At 41.3% G+C, this 15,008-nt stretch overlaps 1 protein-coding gene across 1 annotated transcript in view; it reads left to right on the forward strand.

Moving 5' to 3' along the window:
* Positions 1–15,008, forward strand: part of LOC139713949 (uncharacterized) — a 122,268-nt gene that overhangs the window by 64,501 nt on the left and 42,759 nt on the right. The window contains exon 13 of the mRNA XM_071625669.1: positions 10,155–10,228. Coding sequence (XP_071481770.1) covers positions 10,155–10,228 — 74 coding nt within the window. The remainder of the gene's footprint in view (positions 1–10,154; positions 10,229–15,008) is intronic.

The following is a 15,008-nucleotide window of genomic DNA, read 5'->3' on the forward strand; positions in this document are numbered from 1 at the left end:
ACTGCAAGATCTGTCGTTTATAGTGCCCAAGTAGGGTTCGTGAGCGGGAAGATTCAATTCAAGCACAAGTGGGTGGATTCTGTTCACAGGTGCATTCTCCAGGCAAAATTCCTTTTGCCTTCTCGTTTTGTTCAAGGCATCAAAAAATGAAAACTAAAGTGGACAATTTATGTCTCATTGGGCTGGAGACTAGTTGGCGACCTGATGGTGGCTCGAATCACCCTAGTTGCAGAGACATCTCTGCAACATCTCGTGCAATCTCGACAAGTTTCTGGGGAATTGTGGGAGAATTGAACTTGTTCAATGTATTTCAGAGACTTTTTCCAGTCTCCAGCTGGTCTTGCAGATGTCTCCGCGACTTGACTGTGATGTCTCCTTAGTCGCAGCCAAGTCATGGAAACTAATATGGCTCACAAGGTCTCAGAGACGTCTCTGTGGCCTTCCGGGGACCCATTGGCAACCTACCGGAGACATCATGGAGACATCTCCACCACTGAGAAGGTGTCTCAGAGACATCCCAGTCACATCTCCACAACTTGCTTGCGAAGAAGTTATCATCTTGTTTATAGAGATGTCTCAGAAGTCAGCCTGGGGTTGCCTTCTTGGTGAGAGCAAGGAGGTCCCTGGCACCTCCTTGGTGAGAGCGCCATTGTCTGGTCTTGTGAGTTGCAAGAGTAGCAGCAGCTGATCAGTCACTTCAGTGCTGGGGGGAGTCTCCTCCAGTGAGATAGGCTCTTTAGGATGAGTACTTGCACGTAATCTGAGCATGCATTCTAGAGAAGTATCAACAGAGATTGCATTGATTCTTGGTTATTCTCAGTTATTTTAGTTTATTGAAACTGGTAAAGTTTTCAAAGTCAGATTTCTTGGAAATATGATTCTGTCATCAAAACCTCGATACTGTCCCTTTCTTCCTTCTAGCCTTTTATCGCCTTTTATATTTATTCATTACATTCTAAATCTGCCGCCATAAATCTGATTAAAAGGGTGTTTGGTTTGGGTGTTGTTGTTGCTTTTCTTTTGTGGAGGCATCATTTGCAGAGCTAAAATAAGAGTAGCACAATCTCCAAGAGTTGAGCCAAAATCTGGGACAGATTAACCCAGTAGCTACCACAGGAAGCTGCCATGCGTAAGATGGCAGTGAAACCTTAATGTAGTGGTCGTGACAAGTAAGAGAGAGAGAGGGGGTTAAAATTGTTTTGTTGTTGCTTCAGAGAAAAGAAAGGGTTGGAAATGAATATTCGTCAACCACAGCTTCCCTTCCTGACTCTGATTTACACAGGCTTGGGCCCACTGGAGGCATTTTCTTTTATTTAATCTGCAAAAAGCACAGGCAAAAAAAAGATGCCTTCAAAAGCTGGACCTGATTTGGTGGTGAAAACGGAAAATGTAAACATAACAGTCACGGCCATTGTCCCCAGCATGTTAATGTTATCACAACCTTCAACCTCTAACCTAATTTGTGTTGGCTAGAAAATACTGGGAACACTTTTCTCCGGTCCTGAAAAATGATACGCAACCTTTAAAAAGACGAAGCCACGTCATGGAGAACAAATTTTTTGAGGCAGCGGTGCCATTCTATTCTATTCTCTCTCTTTCTGTTTCTCTCCCACAAAGGCAGCAATAACCATGACAACCAATGTTCACAGATCCAGCTACGACTAGAATGTTACCGCAACCTGTTGCCCCCTCCCCCCCCCCCCCGAAAAGAAAAGAAGAAGAAAGATCTGATTTAAGAGCGCCAAAGAATACAGTGGAGCAGCTGCCTGGCGTCAGAGTATGTTTTCTGTACACTTCCAGCCAGCCTGGCATTTGGGACTAGTCTACAAAATGAGACCCCATGTCCAATCACATGCACTCAGTTTGAACAGCACCAGGCTTGTTTGCTGTCTTCCCCTGATTACCTTTGATTAACAGATTCTCCCAGGTGGATTCCGATTGCTTGCACACTTTGTTCAAGGCTTTTGACGGCGGGATGTGCGCCCTCGGCGGGCGAAATTTGTCAATGCCAAGACAGCCTGGGCAGAGAGTCTACAGAGGGGAAATACCCTTTTTTCCACAGGCATGCAAGGGTATGGGAGAAGGAGGGAGTCCTAGAGTTATGTAACACATGTGTAATTCCCGGGGGGGGGGGGGGGATCCTCATGGAGACAACACTCACGAGTTAATTTCGCAATGAGCTGGCGTAACTTTAAGTTGACTCAATGTTGGCTAACTTTAATCAGAGGGGACCCCAAAGGGAGTTAGATTTCAACATATGAAGGCTCCTGTGCTGTTCTATGAGTGAATTCCATGCTCCTAACCGCAAGATTTGCTGTGGTTAAGTTGTGGATGACTTAATAATGAGGGATGCTACCCACAGAGCTTCTACAACTCTGTAGCAAGCAGCTCAGGAAATGGAGTTGTTATCATTTTATGGAGCAACAAAAATAGAATAGATGTTACCTTTTGCCCTCTGCAAGTGGTGTGTGTAAATGAGTGAATCCCTAGAAATACTCATGTTCTTGTTAGCCTTGAGCACAAGTGCTTAAATGTCTTTTGTTAAAGGGCTATCTCACTAGAGGAGACGTCACTGCAACTGCCGCTTCTTATTAGTCGCTTCCTGAGACCAGTTGGAGACTGGAAAGAGTGGAACATGTTTGACTCTCTTGCAACTCCCTAGAGACCAGGCTCGTCTCCTGTAGATGTCGCAGGGATGTCTCCACGACCACTCAGCAAGGCGAGACTGGAGTCGCCATCAGTCGCCACCCAGCTAGTCTCCAAGCCAGTGAGATACCCACTTTACAGCAGGAACCTGCACACTCACACTTGTTTCTGCCCCTGCCCCTCCTCCCCCCCCCCCCCCCCATTAAAAAAAAAAGAAAAAAAGAATGATGATAATGGCAAAAGAGACTAGGATGTGTGATTATGTAATATCTCTGAACCCTGGAGACACACACACACACACACACATTATGAGATGATATAGGACTTTCCTTTGCCAGATATTTGGAACATGTTGAAAACAATTGCAAAGTGCAGGACTTCTCTTGCTATTTCAGTAGTGAGCACAAATTACTGAGGAAGGTCAGAAAGGATTATGCAATACTGTGGCAAAACAAAGCAAAAGGAAAGCATGTCTCCAGCTTTCGTTGTTCTTGTTGTTTTTGTTAAGATCTGCGCCTTTTTATTTTTTATTTTTGCATGATCTCTCCAGGATATTGCTAGTAGAGTTGATGAATGAAATCCTCTTGGAGGTTCATGTTTAAATCAATGAAAAGAAATGAAATTCCTGCTTGCAGCTGCACTGTGCAGTTTGATGCAAGGAGATTACATTCTTGGCTGTGAATCAAATATTGTGGCACTTCTGCTGTACAATATCTCAATTTGAATCTACAATGATTATATTTGCAATAACCCTGCCCACCACTACCCCATCTCTGTATCTTCCTTGCCCCTGCCCTGCCCTTGTCCCAGCCCCCATTCCGTCCCTTTCCCTTGCCTTCCCCTGACCCTCCCTTTCCATTCCTCACCCTTTTCCCTCCAACTTTCCATTCTCCTGCACTTGCCCTGCACTTGCCCTACCCTTCCATTTCTGCCCCTTTCCCCCTCATCTTTTCCCTCACATCCACTTGCCCCCTACTTTCCCTCCCATTTCTGCCCCTGTCCCTCAGCTTTTCTTTCTCCTCCACCTATCCCCCTCCTCCATTCCATTTCTATTCTTTTACCCTCATCACTCCCTCCTCCCCCTTACCCCCACTTGCCAGGTCTTCTTCTATTTCCTCAAAGCTACCCATCCCTTCCGTGCTTCCTCTGAAGCCTTTCCTTCCTTCCCTCCCTCCTAATTCCTCTTCAACTCTATCACCTTACATTATTTTTCTCCCTTCCTCCTTCTCTTCTCCGTTCCTTCTGTCCCGCCTCGACTTCCTCTTTTCTCCTCTGCCCTCTCCTCCCTCTACCATCATTTATTACCTCCATTTCTCTCTCAAATGTTCTCTCCTCAACTCTTCTTCTCCCCTATTCCTTTTCTCCTTCCTTTCTTCCTCCTCACCCTATCCCCCTTTTTCTCTGCCTCTCGTTCTTCACTCCTCTGCCCTCCTTTCGTCTACCATCCTTTACTACTGGATTTTTTAAATTTTTTTTTTTTACTCCACAATTCGTTGGAGCTCCTCAGCGATGTGCACAGGTTTCTTTACGATTCTGCCTCGGCGGTCTCCGCTGGCTCCAGTAGTCTTTATCGGCGGGGGCAAACGTAGCACGCGTGTGTATCCTGTTAGGCGTGTGTGCCTGTCGCGAGAGTGGTAATTGTTTTTGTGCGGTACCACTGATAACAGCCACGTGTGCACATAACTCGTCAGGGACTCTACCAGCTTTGTAAGCATTTCAGGACATGATTTCTGGAAAAAGAAAGAGAAGTAGAACAAAAAAAAAGACATGTTATTATGCTGAAAACTACCCATTTTGAAATAAATGTTATGAAAGCATACTCGGATGTCATACTATAATCATTCAGGGTCCCGATTGGCCAACATTTTATCATCATACCATACATCCAAGCGATCTTTGACCCATGTCACCACAAATCCTAATGCTAACCGACTTTTGCACAATTTGATGCCGAGCTGCTGAATCTGTTATTTAGTCTGCTCAGCCCCCTAAAAATGCATTACTCACTTGACCTTGTGACCCAATGTGAAAATGATCGAGTTTTATTGCAAAACGGGTAAAGTGTTGAACATTTTAAATGAAGCCCATCATCAGGAAGACCACAATCAAGCTTTTGAGTAATACCTCACTTGTTACATGACATGAAATATTATCGGAATTGTGACTAAAATGTCCCATTTTTTTTTTACTGTTTTACTTGTTTATTTAGAGGGTTTAATCGCAAATATCTCAAATTTACAAGAATGGAGTTAACTCCTTTTGCAATCAAACTCTGCAAATCTTTCTGATTTGACAGCTCTTTGTTTTTCTTGTCTTATGTTAAAAAAACAGCTGAACTTTATTCAGGATTACTTCACTGTATCATGAAACAGAAATATTCATATAAGAAGCTCTTCCGTTGGTTGGCACACAAAAACTGCAAACCATTTTTTTTTTTTAATTGACATTGCAATAATGTAGAAACTGCATCCCTACCTCTGAAAGCCAGTATCATAATGAGATGATGATGTTTTGATGCGAAAGATAGGGTTGGTAGATTGAGGGGGGGGGGGGGGGGTAGGTATTTAACCCCCCCCCCCCACTTGGGGTCCTTATTGTTTTGTTTTCCTTAGTTTGGGGGAGTCCCTTGAGCTTTTCCTCTTCTTTCTTTTTTGCATGTTAGCAGAGAAGTGGCAGCAACAAATATGAAGAGTTTTTTTTTGCCTGTCAACTGATTTTGGGAGAAAAATGGCACTAAAAAATGTGAAAATCTTATCTTTAGTTTGATTTTTTTGCTTGTCATGACCCAAACATAACCCCCTCCCCCTTTATCAAAAAGCTAGATCTACCCCTGTAAATTATGTCTTTTAATACATGACGTGAAAGGATATCTAATGAAGATTTTGGTGCACATCGACAGAAGGTACAGTTTGTAGTGATATTATCGCCATATCTATTTAGTACATTCAATTTCCGCCTAAATGTTTTGGTGTCTTGGGGATAAACACAGCTTATATCTCTAGAGAACGTGCCAGGTGAAATGATGAGCATTTTTTTTTTTTCATTCTAACTCAATGGGGGGGGGGGGGGGGGGGTGAGAGAGACCCCGTTTAGAGTCCTCTGGTGGTCATCTAGCGCGAGTTTGGCATACGTTTCTATGGATACCTGTGAGAGAGGCAGCAGTTTCTCGTATGCACATATGTACACAAAAAACAGCGCAGGTCGCCAAAAGTGTGTGCCATGTTCTCACCGAGTCCGTTTAGAGTCCCCTCATCTAGCGCGAGTCTAGAACAAGCTGCGGAGATTGTGCTAGACTTGGGCTGGGCTGTCTAACATTTATCTTTACTTCAGACTTACGCCAGACTCACCCCAGACTTGTGCTTGTGCTTTCTGCCGTGACTGTTTAGAGTCCCCATCATCTGAGGTAAACATGGCACAACTACAGAGGTTGTGCCATGTTTTTAGGGATTCTGAACGCGTATAGAGAGGCAGTATACTGTAAAAGTGGAAATTTTCACAGTGTTGAAATTTTCGTGCATTTTGCACAACCAGAAACTAGCGCGAAAATAAAAGCACGCGAATATTTTTGCTTGCTATATGTTCCTGTACTTACTGTCTTGATTCCGCGGAATTAAAAACATGCGAAACTCTTCTTATCGGGCTGAGCGCGAAAAATTAGTCACGCGAAAATATCCACTTTTACAGTAGCTGAGAAGCGCTCCAAGGGTGCTCCTTGGTCCAACTCTGTGTATAAATGGGGTATAAAAGTCTCTTTTCTTATGTCATACGCGTGCAAACACTTGCATCAATTGCTTCAGTTGTGTTAGGTTGAGGGGGCGATGAGTTGTGATTAGATCTACCTCGGGGGTGTTTCATAAAGCTGTTCTTAAAGTTACAAATGACTGATGATCAGTTCTGATGTGCTATACTTGTCAGAATTTCAATAATTAAGCACAAGAACTGATCACCAGTCATTCTTAAGTCGTTCATAACTTTAAGAACAGCTTTATGAAACACCTCCCAGGGCGATGGTTGAAAGATGTTTATACAAGTTCGTTGGGCAAAATGGCAGCTAGACAGTGGAATGCGTGCCAACATGGGAATAATGAACTGTTAGAGGAAATATTGGACATAGGTTGGGTGGATAATGTGACGGAATTATCCCATGCAGCTTTTACAGATACTGCAACGACCAATAAATCTCTGTTTTATGAAAACATGTCCTCTTGTTTCTGGTTGTGGTAAAACCTCAGCTATATCTGGATGCATTTTCTTTGACTTTGCAGATTTCATGTTGAGCTGAAATTGCTCTTTGTATATGAAATAATCCGAGCTCTTGGTGGTATGGGACACAGTGTTTATCAACTTTGTGGTGTAAATGCTGAGTGTCCTCTTGCAGTTTTTCTTGCCGATCTTATGCTCGACTCAGTAGAATGCTTTAATGCCAGAAGCAATAGACTGGTTTGTACTTAGATCATGTGTCTATTTCCCAAATGACCTCTCTTTTTTTTTCTCAGTTGGTTAAGCACTTCATATGATTTCAAGGCGACATGATACATGGATATATAAAGCTTGCCCAACATAACAATTTTGCACTTGTGATTTGCAATACGCAAAACATAATAATGTGCCTACGTTCACGTGATCAGAGTCTCCAGTTTGCTGGGGGGAGGGTTTAAGGTGGGAGAATCTCCCGTTTAAAATATGCTTGGGGACTGGAGTTTCTGCATTCATACGTACAAGGCAAAAGTCCATTTCTTTAAATACTCAAATAGTTTGCAAAATGATCTTGCGCTTTGTTAGAGCGAACAGACTGAAGTCGGCAAAGGGAGGTGGTTTCATTTCATTTCATTTCATTTATTTCCACTTTCATAATTGGTTTACAAACTGTGCATTAAAAACAAACAGACAGACCAACAAACAAACAAACAAAAATACATGGTGTCAAATATGATAGTGGCAGAATCATGAGAAGCACAAAGTAGGCTTATTGAAAATGATCCCTTCAGAAATATCGTGATGTAAATATGTGTAATCATTTGTAATCATTTGTAACTGAATTGAAACAAACACGAATGCAAAATACGATAAGATTTACAACTTGAATCAGTAAAAAAAAAATGGATATGTGTAGATATGAAAGTAAAGAAGAAAAGAAGAAAACTCCATATTAACTATTCATCAACTTGTAACTTAATTGCATCAAAAAGATGTTGTTTATATAATCTTTTAAATTGTCTTACGGTCTTACTGATCCTGAAAACAATCAGAGGAGGTTTGACTGAGCTGCACTCCAGGTGCAGTTCTAGACATTTTTGGTTGTCACAGAAACTGATATTTCAGGTCAAAATGTAGGATGTAAGACTTACCGGTACACCCTATTGAAGTCTTGTGGATGCATTATACAGCATGCAGGTCTGTTTCGTGCAAAATGGAAACAAACTGCTGGCGCGATTGCTCTTAGGGGTAACCAGTTACCATGGCAACAGAAACATTTAAGTTGTCTTTAATACTCAAGTTGTTTGTGCACAGGAAAAACAGACTAGCAATCTTTTTTTTGTCTGTTTGTTTGGTTATTTGTTTGATTGTCATTTGTTTGGAGTTTGTCTAAACAAAAGACCTGTAAAATGGTTTGGGCAGTTCAAATTCGTGGCCACATAATTATTTCTTGGGCAATAGAAATTTCAATTTTTATGAATGTGCACAAGTATCATGCGCATGTAGTTCCTCCTAAAAACAATCACAAAGTGACGCATTGTGCCCAACATTCTTTATATTTGGAACAAGAGCCCAGCCAACAACACATCATAGAATGATACCAAGCAAATGCAGGGAGTAGGTGTGTGTGTGTGGAGAGGGGGATGTGGCGGTAGAGTTGAATTGTGTTCAATTATGATATATAAGAATGGATGGGAGGACAAGAGTTTGGGGGACTGTGAGAAAAAAAAAGACAAGACAGCTGAAGAGTGACAGCACATCCTACAGCACCCGACTGAGTTCCCGTCACTTCAAATTGCCATTTATCCATCACCCGAAAACACTCAGCGCTTCCAGTGTGATTGTTTGTGGCTCCGGCGAGAATTCACATCAGATCGTGTTTACTTTTCCGCTCGCTGCGCATCGCTTGCCTGCCGCTGGGACGTCTGTTTGGTTTTTAACCCCCATTTCCGTTACTCTGATTAAAAAAGCCAAAGGTGCGTAGCGTGTGCTCCACAGAATGAAGTTCTCACGACTCTCTTGCTTGTGATGTCACAAGGCAGACTTTGGATCCAAGACCATATACATGTACAGTATATTCATTCAAGAAAATACTTCCGCTCTTTTCCTTTTAAAAAGATCTGGCAGTGCCTGTATAAATGGAGATAATGAGTAACAAATGAAAGCACTCTCATTTAGATGAAAAATATTGACAACAAACAATAATCTTGAAATTTCATTCATCCCACTCAAAGTGCCAAGCACCTTTTCACCGGTGCTTATTTGTTTTTGTCTTTGTTTGCTGATTTCTAGTTTGTGGGGTATTTTTCAAGGCAGATGTTGGACGAATACTAACTTTCTTCTTGTTGAAAGTTGTCAGCTCTGACAAGTTGTAAATCTCTGACAATTGCCATTATGACTTGTTTGTATTAAAAGGTGTATGAGATGTGTTTGGTTCAGTGGTTAGACTATTTGACGGAAGATCACAAAGTTGTGGGTTCAAACCCCAGGTAGCAAACATGACAGATATGCCCCTCTTTGCAATGGGCAAATACGCAGTGCCTCATCTTATGAGGGAGCAAAGCCAATATACTTTTGAATTTTGCTTTGTCCAGGGCACCGTTTCATGAAAGTTGTCAGCCCTGACAAGTTGTGCGTCTCTGACAATCGCCATAGTAACAGTCAGTGACCAGAGTTTCTCAGCCAATCAAAACTAAGGGCTTTTGTTGAAACTGTCAGAGACTGACAACTTGTCAGGGCTGTCGACAACTTCCATGAAACAGTGCTCAGGTGCTCATTGCTGTAGCAGCCCACCATGGGGATAATATCCATTTTGCAGAGATGATGCACATGAAATGTTTGCAGACATGAAAACATATCATTCACTTTAAAAGAGATGAATAATCCAGGGTGGAATTGGAGGGACAATAACAGTTGCTGGTTATCGGAGTGCACTACATCAAAAATGGTGGAAAGCAAGTCATATTTCCACACATCTTTGAATCTAACTTTAGATGCGGTGATTTATACTGTGGGCTTGTAGGCACAATTGAAAAAAAAAAAAGAAAAGAAAGAAAAAGTATCAAGTCATGGGAAGTTGGTTCATGATTGTTATGCTCTTTGATCAAAACTCGCTCTACTGAAGGAGGGCTGTATGAGAGATATGTTTCTCATGATGTGGCAGTGTCTTTGGGACCAGCTGTAAGCACTAACTGTCGTGAATGACGAGGTGGATATCAATGCTCTCGTATGTTTACGCGACACTTTAAATGATGACGTACGTGCTTAACCAACCGATTCTTTGTTTCTGTCACCATTTTGTTTCTCTCCAGATTTCAGTTATGGCGATTACGGAGTTGGCCTCTACTTCAGTGAATACCCTTCCGTGGCTGCTCAGTTTTCAGCAGTAAGTGCATCTTATCAAATGTTTTGATTACATTTTTTGTTTTTAACACTGTAGTCTCAGCGATGTTCCAAGAAACACTTGGGACAGCCGCTACATATCAACCGCAAGCTTTAGATGTATGGTTATGATTGTCTGATAGTCGATGCGCACATTTTTTTTTTCTTCAGTTCTGTCTCGTTTTCATCAGACTACTATGTACCTCTTGTTGATGAATACAAAGGCATTGAGGAAAATTGCACTTGTGTGATTACCACCCATATCGCATGCTGTATATATCTCCCCAAAAGATAGCACTCTGCTCTTGCTTCTGGAATGAAATATATGCCATTGTTCCCTTTTCTGCTTTCTCCATAATCAAGCCCGGCAGCAGACATACCCATAATTTTGCAAATGATGTGACACAAGGGGATAATACTTGTGCTGATTGATGAATGGCCGCTCGATTTTAATGCGACGAACTCGCCCCACATCGGACCTACGTAGAGTATTTGTCACATTGTCTCCAGTCTTGTTGAATCCCCCTCACCCCCCCCCCCCCCCTCCCTCCTTCTCCCAACCTCCCATTTTTTACAAGAAGTACAAAGTTTGTAGCCCAAGATTTGCCCTGTTAGCTGTAATGGTCTCAGCTCTTCAATGACATGCTTCACTTTCACGAGAAGCAATTCCAGTTTCACCCTGCATGCTGAAATATTCTCTACCACTTTTTTTTTTCTTCAATAGTCACCCTTCACTTTGAAGACTGTCAGTCCCATCAAGATTCTCCTGTGTGAGGTTATAGTTTAGCAGACTACATGATCATTTGTATTGTTTTTTAAGGTAGAACAAAGGTTTCTTCTTTGCCAGAAGGAGCCAGCTCTTCGGAAGCTTCCAATTCTAAGAGAATTTCACTTGCCCTGAAATCAGGGTGAGATGCATCATACACTTCAGTTTGAGCTGTCATCTAGCTTTTTGGGTCTTTTCATTTATTTATTTATTTTTTTTGTAGATGCATGAAAGCATCAAGAGGTTAAAGTTGATTTCTTCTCATTGCTGAGGTGTGTAAAATCTTAATTACACTATTCATGGCAGGAATATTCTATACAACAAATACTGACCACTTGCTACTCGAGTTTAAATAGTTGACACGGATGATTGTCAGGATGAAAAAAACTTACTCAGGAGGCTCACAGTAACTTTAACAATTTATGCTCTTAATTGAATCGAATTGCAGGTGTGATTATTTTTCTTTGCAGATTTTACTTTGAAAACGGCAAAGCAATAAAACTTTTACAGCAATTGCCAACACAATCGCAGCACAGAATGAGCATCTCATGCACCAACATGACCTTCCGCAGAGTTGACCATTCATTTGAAGTCTTATCAATCCGTCTAGTTGGCAACATTCTTGAGGGGAGGTTCAAGTAGCAATGTGCCAACTGAACTCACTATCAGCTAATGTGAGTCCATATTGATTCAGAATGCATTCTCAACTCATGTATCAGCTCCAACAATATGAACAAATTATGATCATTACATGCAGCCAGGCCCTACAGTCTGAATGTTCTTGTGTGAGTGTTGTATGTTATTGGTAGTGTGACCTGGTAATACTTTCATATGCCAAAAAAGTTGAAAAGTCACACATTGTAAAATGATGCAAGTTCTCAACATGTCCGATGGACGGTGCCCTCAGAGAATGTAGTCTGTCAAACAGACCCGGATGTTTAACCCGTTGAGGATGAGTCCCGAGTATACTCGGGCAGGGGTCTATGGGAAATGCGTGTTGTAGCAACTCAGTCCGTCCTCAATGGGTTAAATCAGTCATAGTGCCACAAAGCGGCCAAGTCTCCATGATTCTGAAAGAGGCTTCCCAAAAACTTAATGTCTGAATATTATAAGAGAATATAGGAATCTCTTAGCTTCAATATACCTTCATGTCAGGATATTATGGGAATCCCCTCGCTATAATATACCCTCATGTCTGGATATTATAAGAATATATAGAAATCCCCATGTCAATATACCTTCATGTCTGGACATTATAAGAGAAAATAGGAACCCCCTTGCTTCATGTCTGGATATTATAAGAGAATATGAGAATCGCCTTATTTGGGGGGATTATTTTTGCCAATTGAGATGTATGTAACGTGTTATTGTCTCCTTGATTGCCCTTGGAATTCTCCCTGATTTTGAAGGGTGAATGTCGCCAGCCACTAGCTGGACTATCACCACTTCCCAGGACTCGACATTAGCAGAGAGGCCTGGGGCCACTAAAAATTGAATGTTTGGCCCCCAAATATCCTTCTTGGCATATAAAATTCAACAGGAATTTTCATATTTCTTTTGATTTCCGGCCACTACATTTTTTTTTTTTTTTTTTTTGGGGGGGGGGCATTAATATTTCATATTTGAAGTTTTTAGTGGCCCAAACAGGCCACCAGCGAGAAAAAAAGTTAGTGTCGGGCCCTGCTTCCACATAGTGCAGTTAGAGAAGATGCAAACCCATGCTGTGAACATTTTTACTTTTGCAAACAGCTCAACTGACTTGTACAAGAAGTGAAACTGTTGTCTTTTTGAGCTGTTTGAATGTTGCTCATGTGCTACTGGCAATGCCAGTATTATGGGGTTAGTCCATCAAAATGTTGACGTAACAAGTCTTTTTGTTTATTTTCCTTCTTTCTTTCTTTTTAAAATTTAATAGCTGTGCTTTCCATGTATAGTATTTCTAAGAACTTGCTTTTGAATCTACAAGTCATTCAATGTTTGGAAGTTTACTACTTAGATTAAGCTCGAAAGACTCTTTCAATATTATATCTGAAACAACAAAAAAAGAAAGAAATGTATTTAAACAACAATAGGCCCAAATTGAAATGATGATTTCCTATTATCACCTTTTAAGATACTAACAACTTAAAGTAGAATTTAAACTGTTGTGATATAGTACCAAACAAGAGAATTTGGTGGCTGGGACGTTATACTTTATGCGTAGAAGTTTAGTGGCACACAGCTGTAACTCCTCCTGTTGTTTTGATTTCATTTACCTCATGCTGAGGGATTATAGTTTCAGACCTTTAAAGATGGCATGCTGAGTTTTAAACAAGCAATAGATACAGCTGCAGTGTCACATGGTAATGAATAGACATAATTTAAATCATGCACTTTCAGGAGGGTGGAACAATATAGCTTTGTTTGACAATATTCTTGCATTCTCCCTTCATCATTATCACCATTATGGAATCAGAATTGATTTGATAGAATGGAAATTTACAGAACAGAAGGGTGTTGATGATTTGAAATGAGTCCAGTGTTATTTTTGTTGTGCGGCCTTGTAGAGTTATAAAAAGGAAAACAAATGCTCTTTGCTGTCAATCTGTATTTCAATTTTCGGAGACTGCCAGCGTCATCTGCAGCAGCTCGTGCACTGATTGAGCCAAATGTTCGGAAATCGGATTATGGCTTTGGTAAACCGAATGTAGATCTCTGTCGCCCAACAGTCTGCGCCATGCTATAAAAACGCAGTGCCTATCTACGGCAAGTTATGTACGTTCCGTCCACCGGATGTGAATCACAGAAACACTCGATCGTAAACGTGGGAATGAATTATAATTTTTGCGCAAAAACATTGTCACACATGGGCATCGTCCCATCACCAACATAAGGAGGTGGGGGGGGGGGGGGCTGATAAGTGGCCACTTGCTAAATAAAGCAGCCAGCATCACTAACCGTCTCCCATTAATTCACTGAGCTGGATGTTTTTCTCGGAAAACAGGATGTACGCTCAGCACATGGCTGAGCTCATCAAGCGTTGCTCAATCCATGAAAGTGCAGAGAATCATGCAATGCCAAGAGCATCCGTTTCCAGGTGACGATGTTGACTGCCCAAACAAAAACGCTACAAACTATAGCGAGAAGGTGTGGCCCAACTCTCATGCCATCTGCTGATTGGCTGGCGTGAGATGATGCATGCATTCAATCCACTGTTGATTGGCAGTCGTTCGCTGTAATCCCATCAGCAGAAGCAAAAAAGGACAAAGACAAAAATTGACTAAACCAAACAAACAAGAAAAAATGGAAAGAAAAGGCTTTAAGAATTTGCTTTAAACATCTAAGCCAAACCTTTTTTTAATGATATTGAGCTGTCAAAACATCATTTCCATTTAGTACTAATTAACTCATTCCCTGTGTTCATGTCAATAATGTATGACGCACTTCAAGGGTTTTTCGGCTCTGATGCCTGGGAGTGTGTGGAGTGTGTAGCTGACAGTGTTATGTAGAGCTACAAGCCTCCCTAATTCTGCAGAAGGCTTCCTTTAGAAAATAAAATATATTAAAATGCCTATGATGTGGGTAACTCCTGATTACTCTTTGGACCCCCTCCTCCCCCCCCCCCCCCCCCCCACCCTTTGATTTTGTAATGTTGGAGAATCCTGGATATATCACAAACCACATTATTTCAATTTCAATTCATTTTCATATTTTTCACAAAAATAGCACAGACAAAAATACAATCACACAATTGAAATATTATACAAAGCATAAATTGGATGAAACTTCACCGGAATGTGCAACAGTGTGTCTCACTATATACCTAAAGGTCTGTTTAAAGTTGGGCTATGATTGTAGTATGATAAATATAATGGGGCGTTCTTAAAATCAAGCTTGTTCAGCTGCCGGTCCCAGGATAAATCAGATAGGGGGGATTATGAACTGCAGATATCTATTTAGACCATACTTTGATTGGGGGAACCAATTAAAACAAAACAAAAATAAACGTTTCTAAAAAAACAGAACACAGAAAACCCAC

This window comes from Diadema antillarum, unplaced genomic scaffold (assembly GCF_040938485.1).
Source record: "Diadema antillarum isolate AM-2024a unplaced genomic scaffold, OU_Dant_1.0 seq00002107_RagTag, whole genome shotgun sequence".
Classification (NCBI taxonomy): domain Eukaryota; kingdom Metazoa; phylum Echinodermata; class Echinoidea; order Diadematoida; family Diadematidae; genus Diadema; species Diadema antillarum.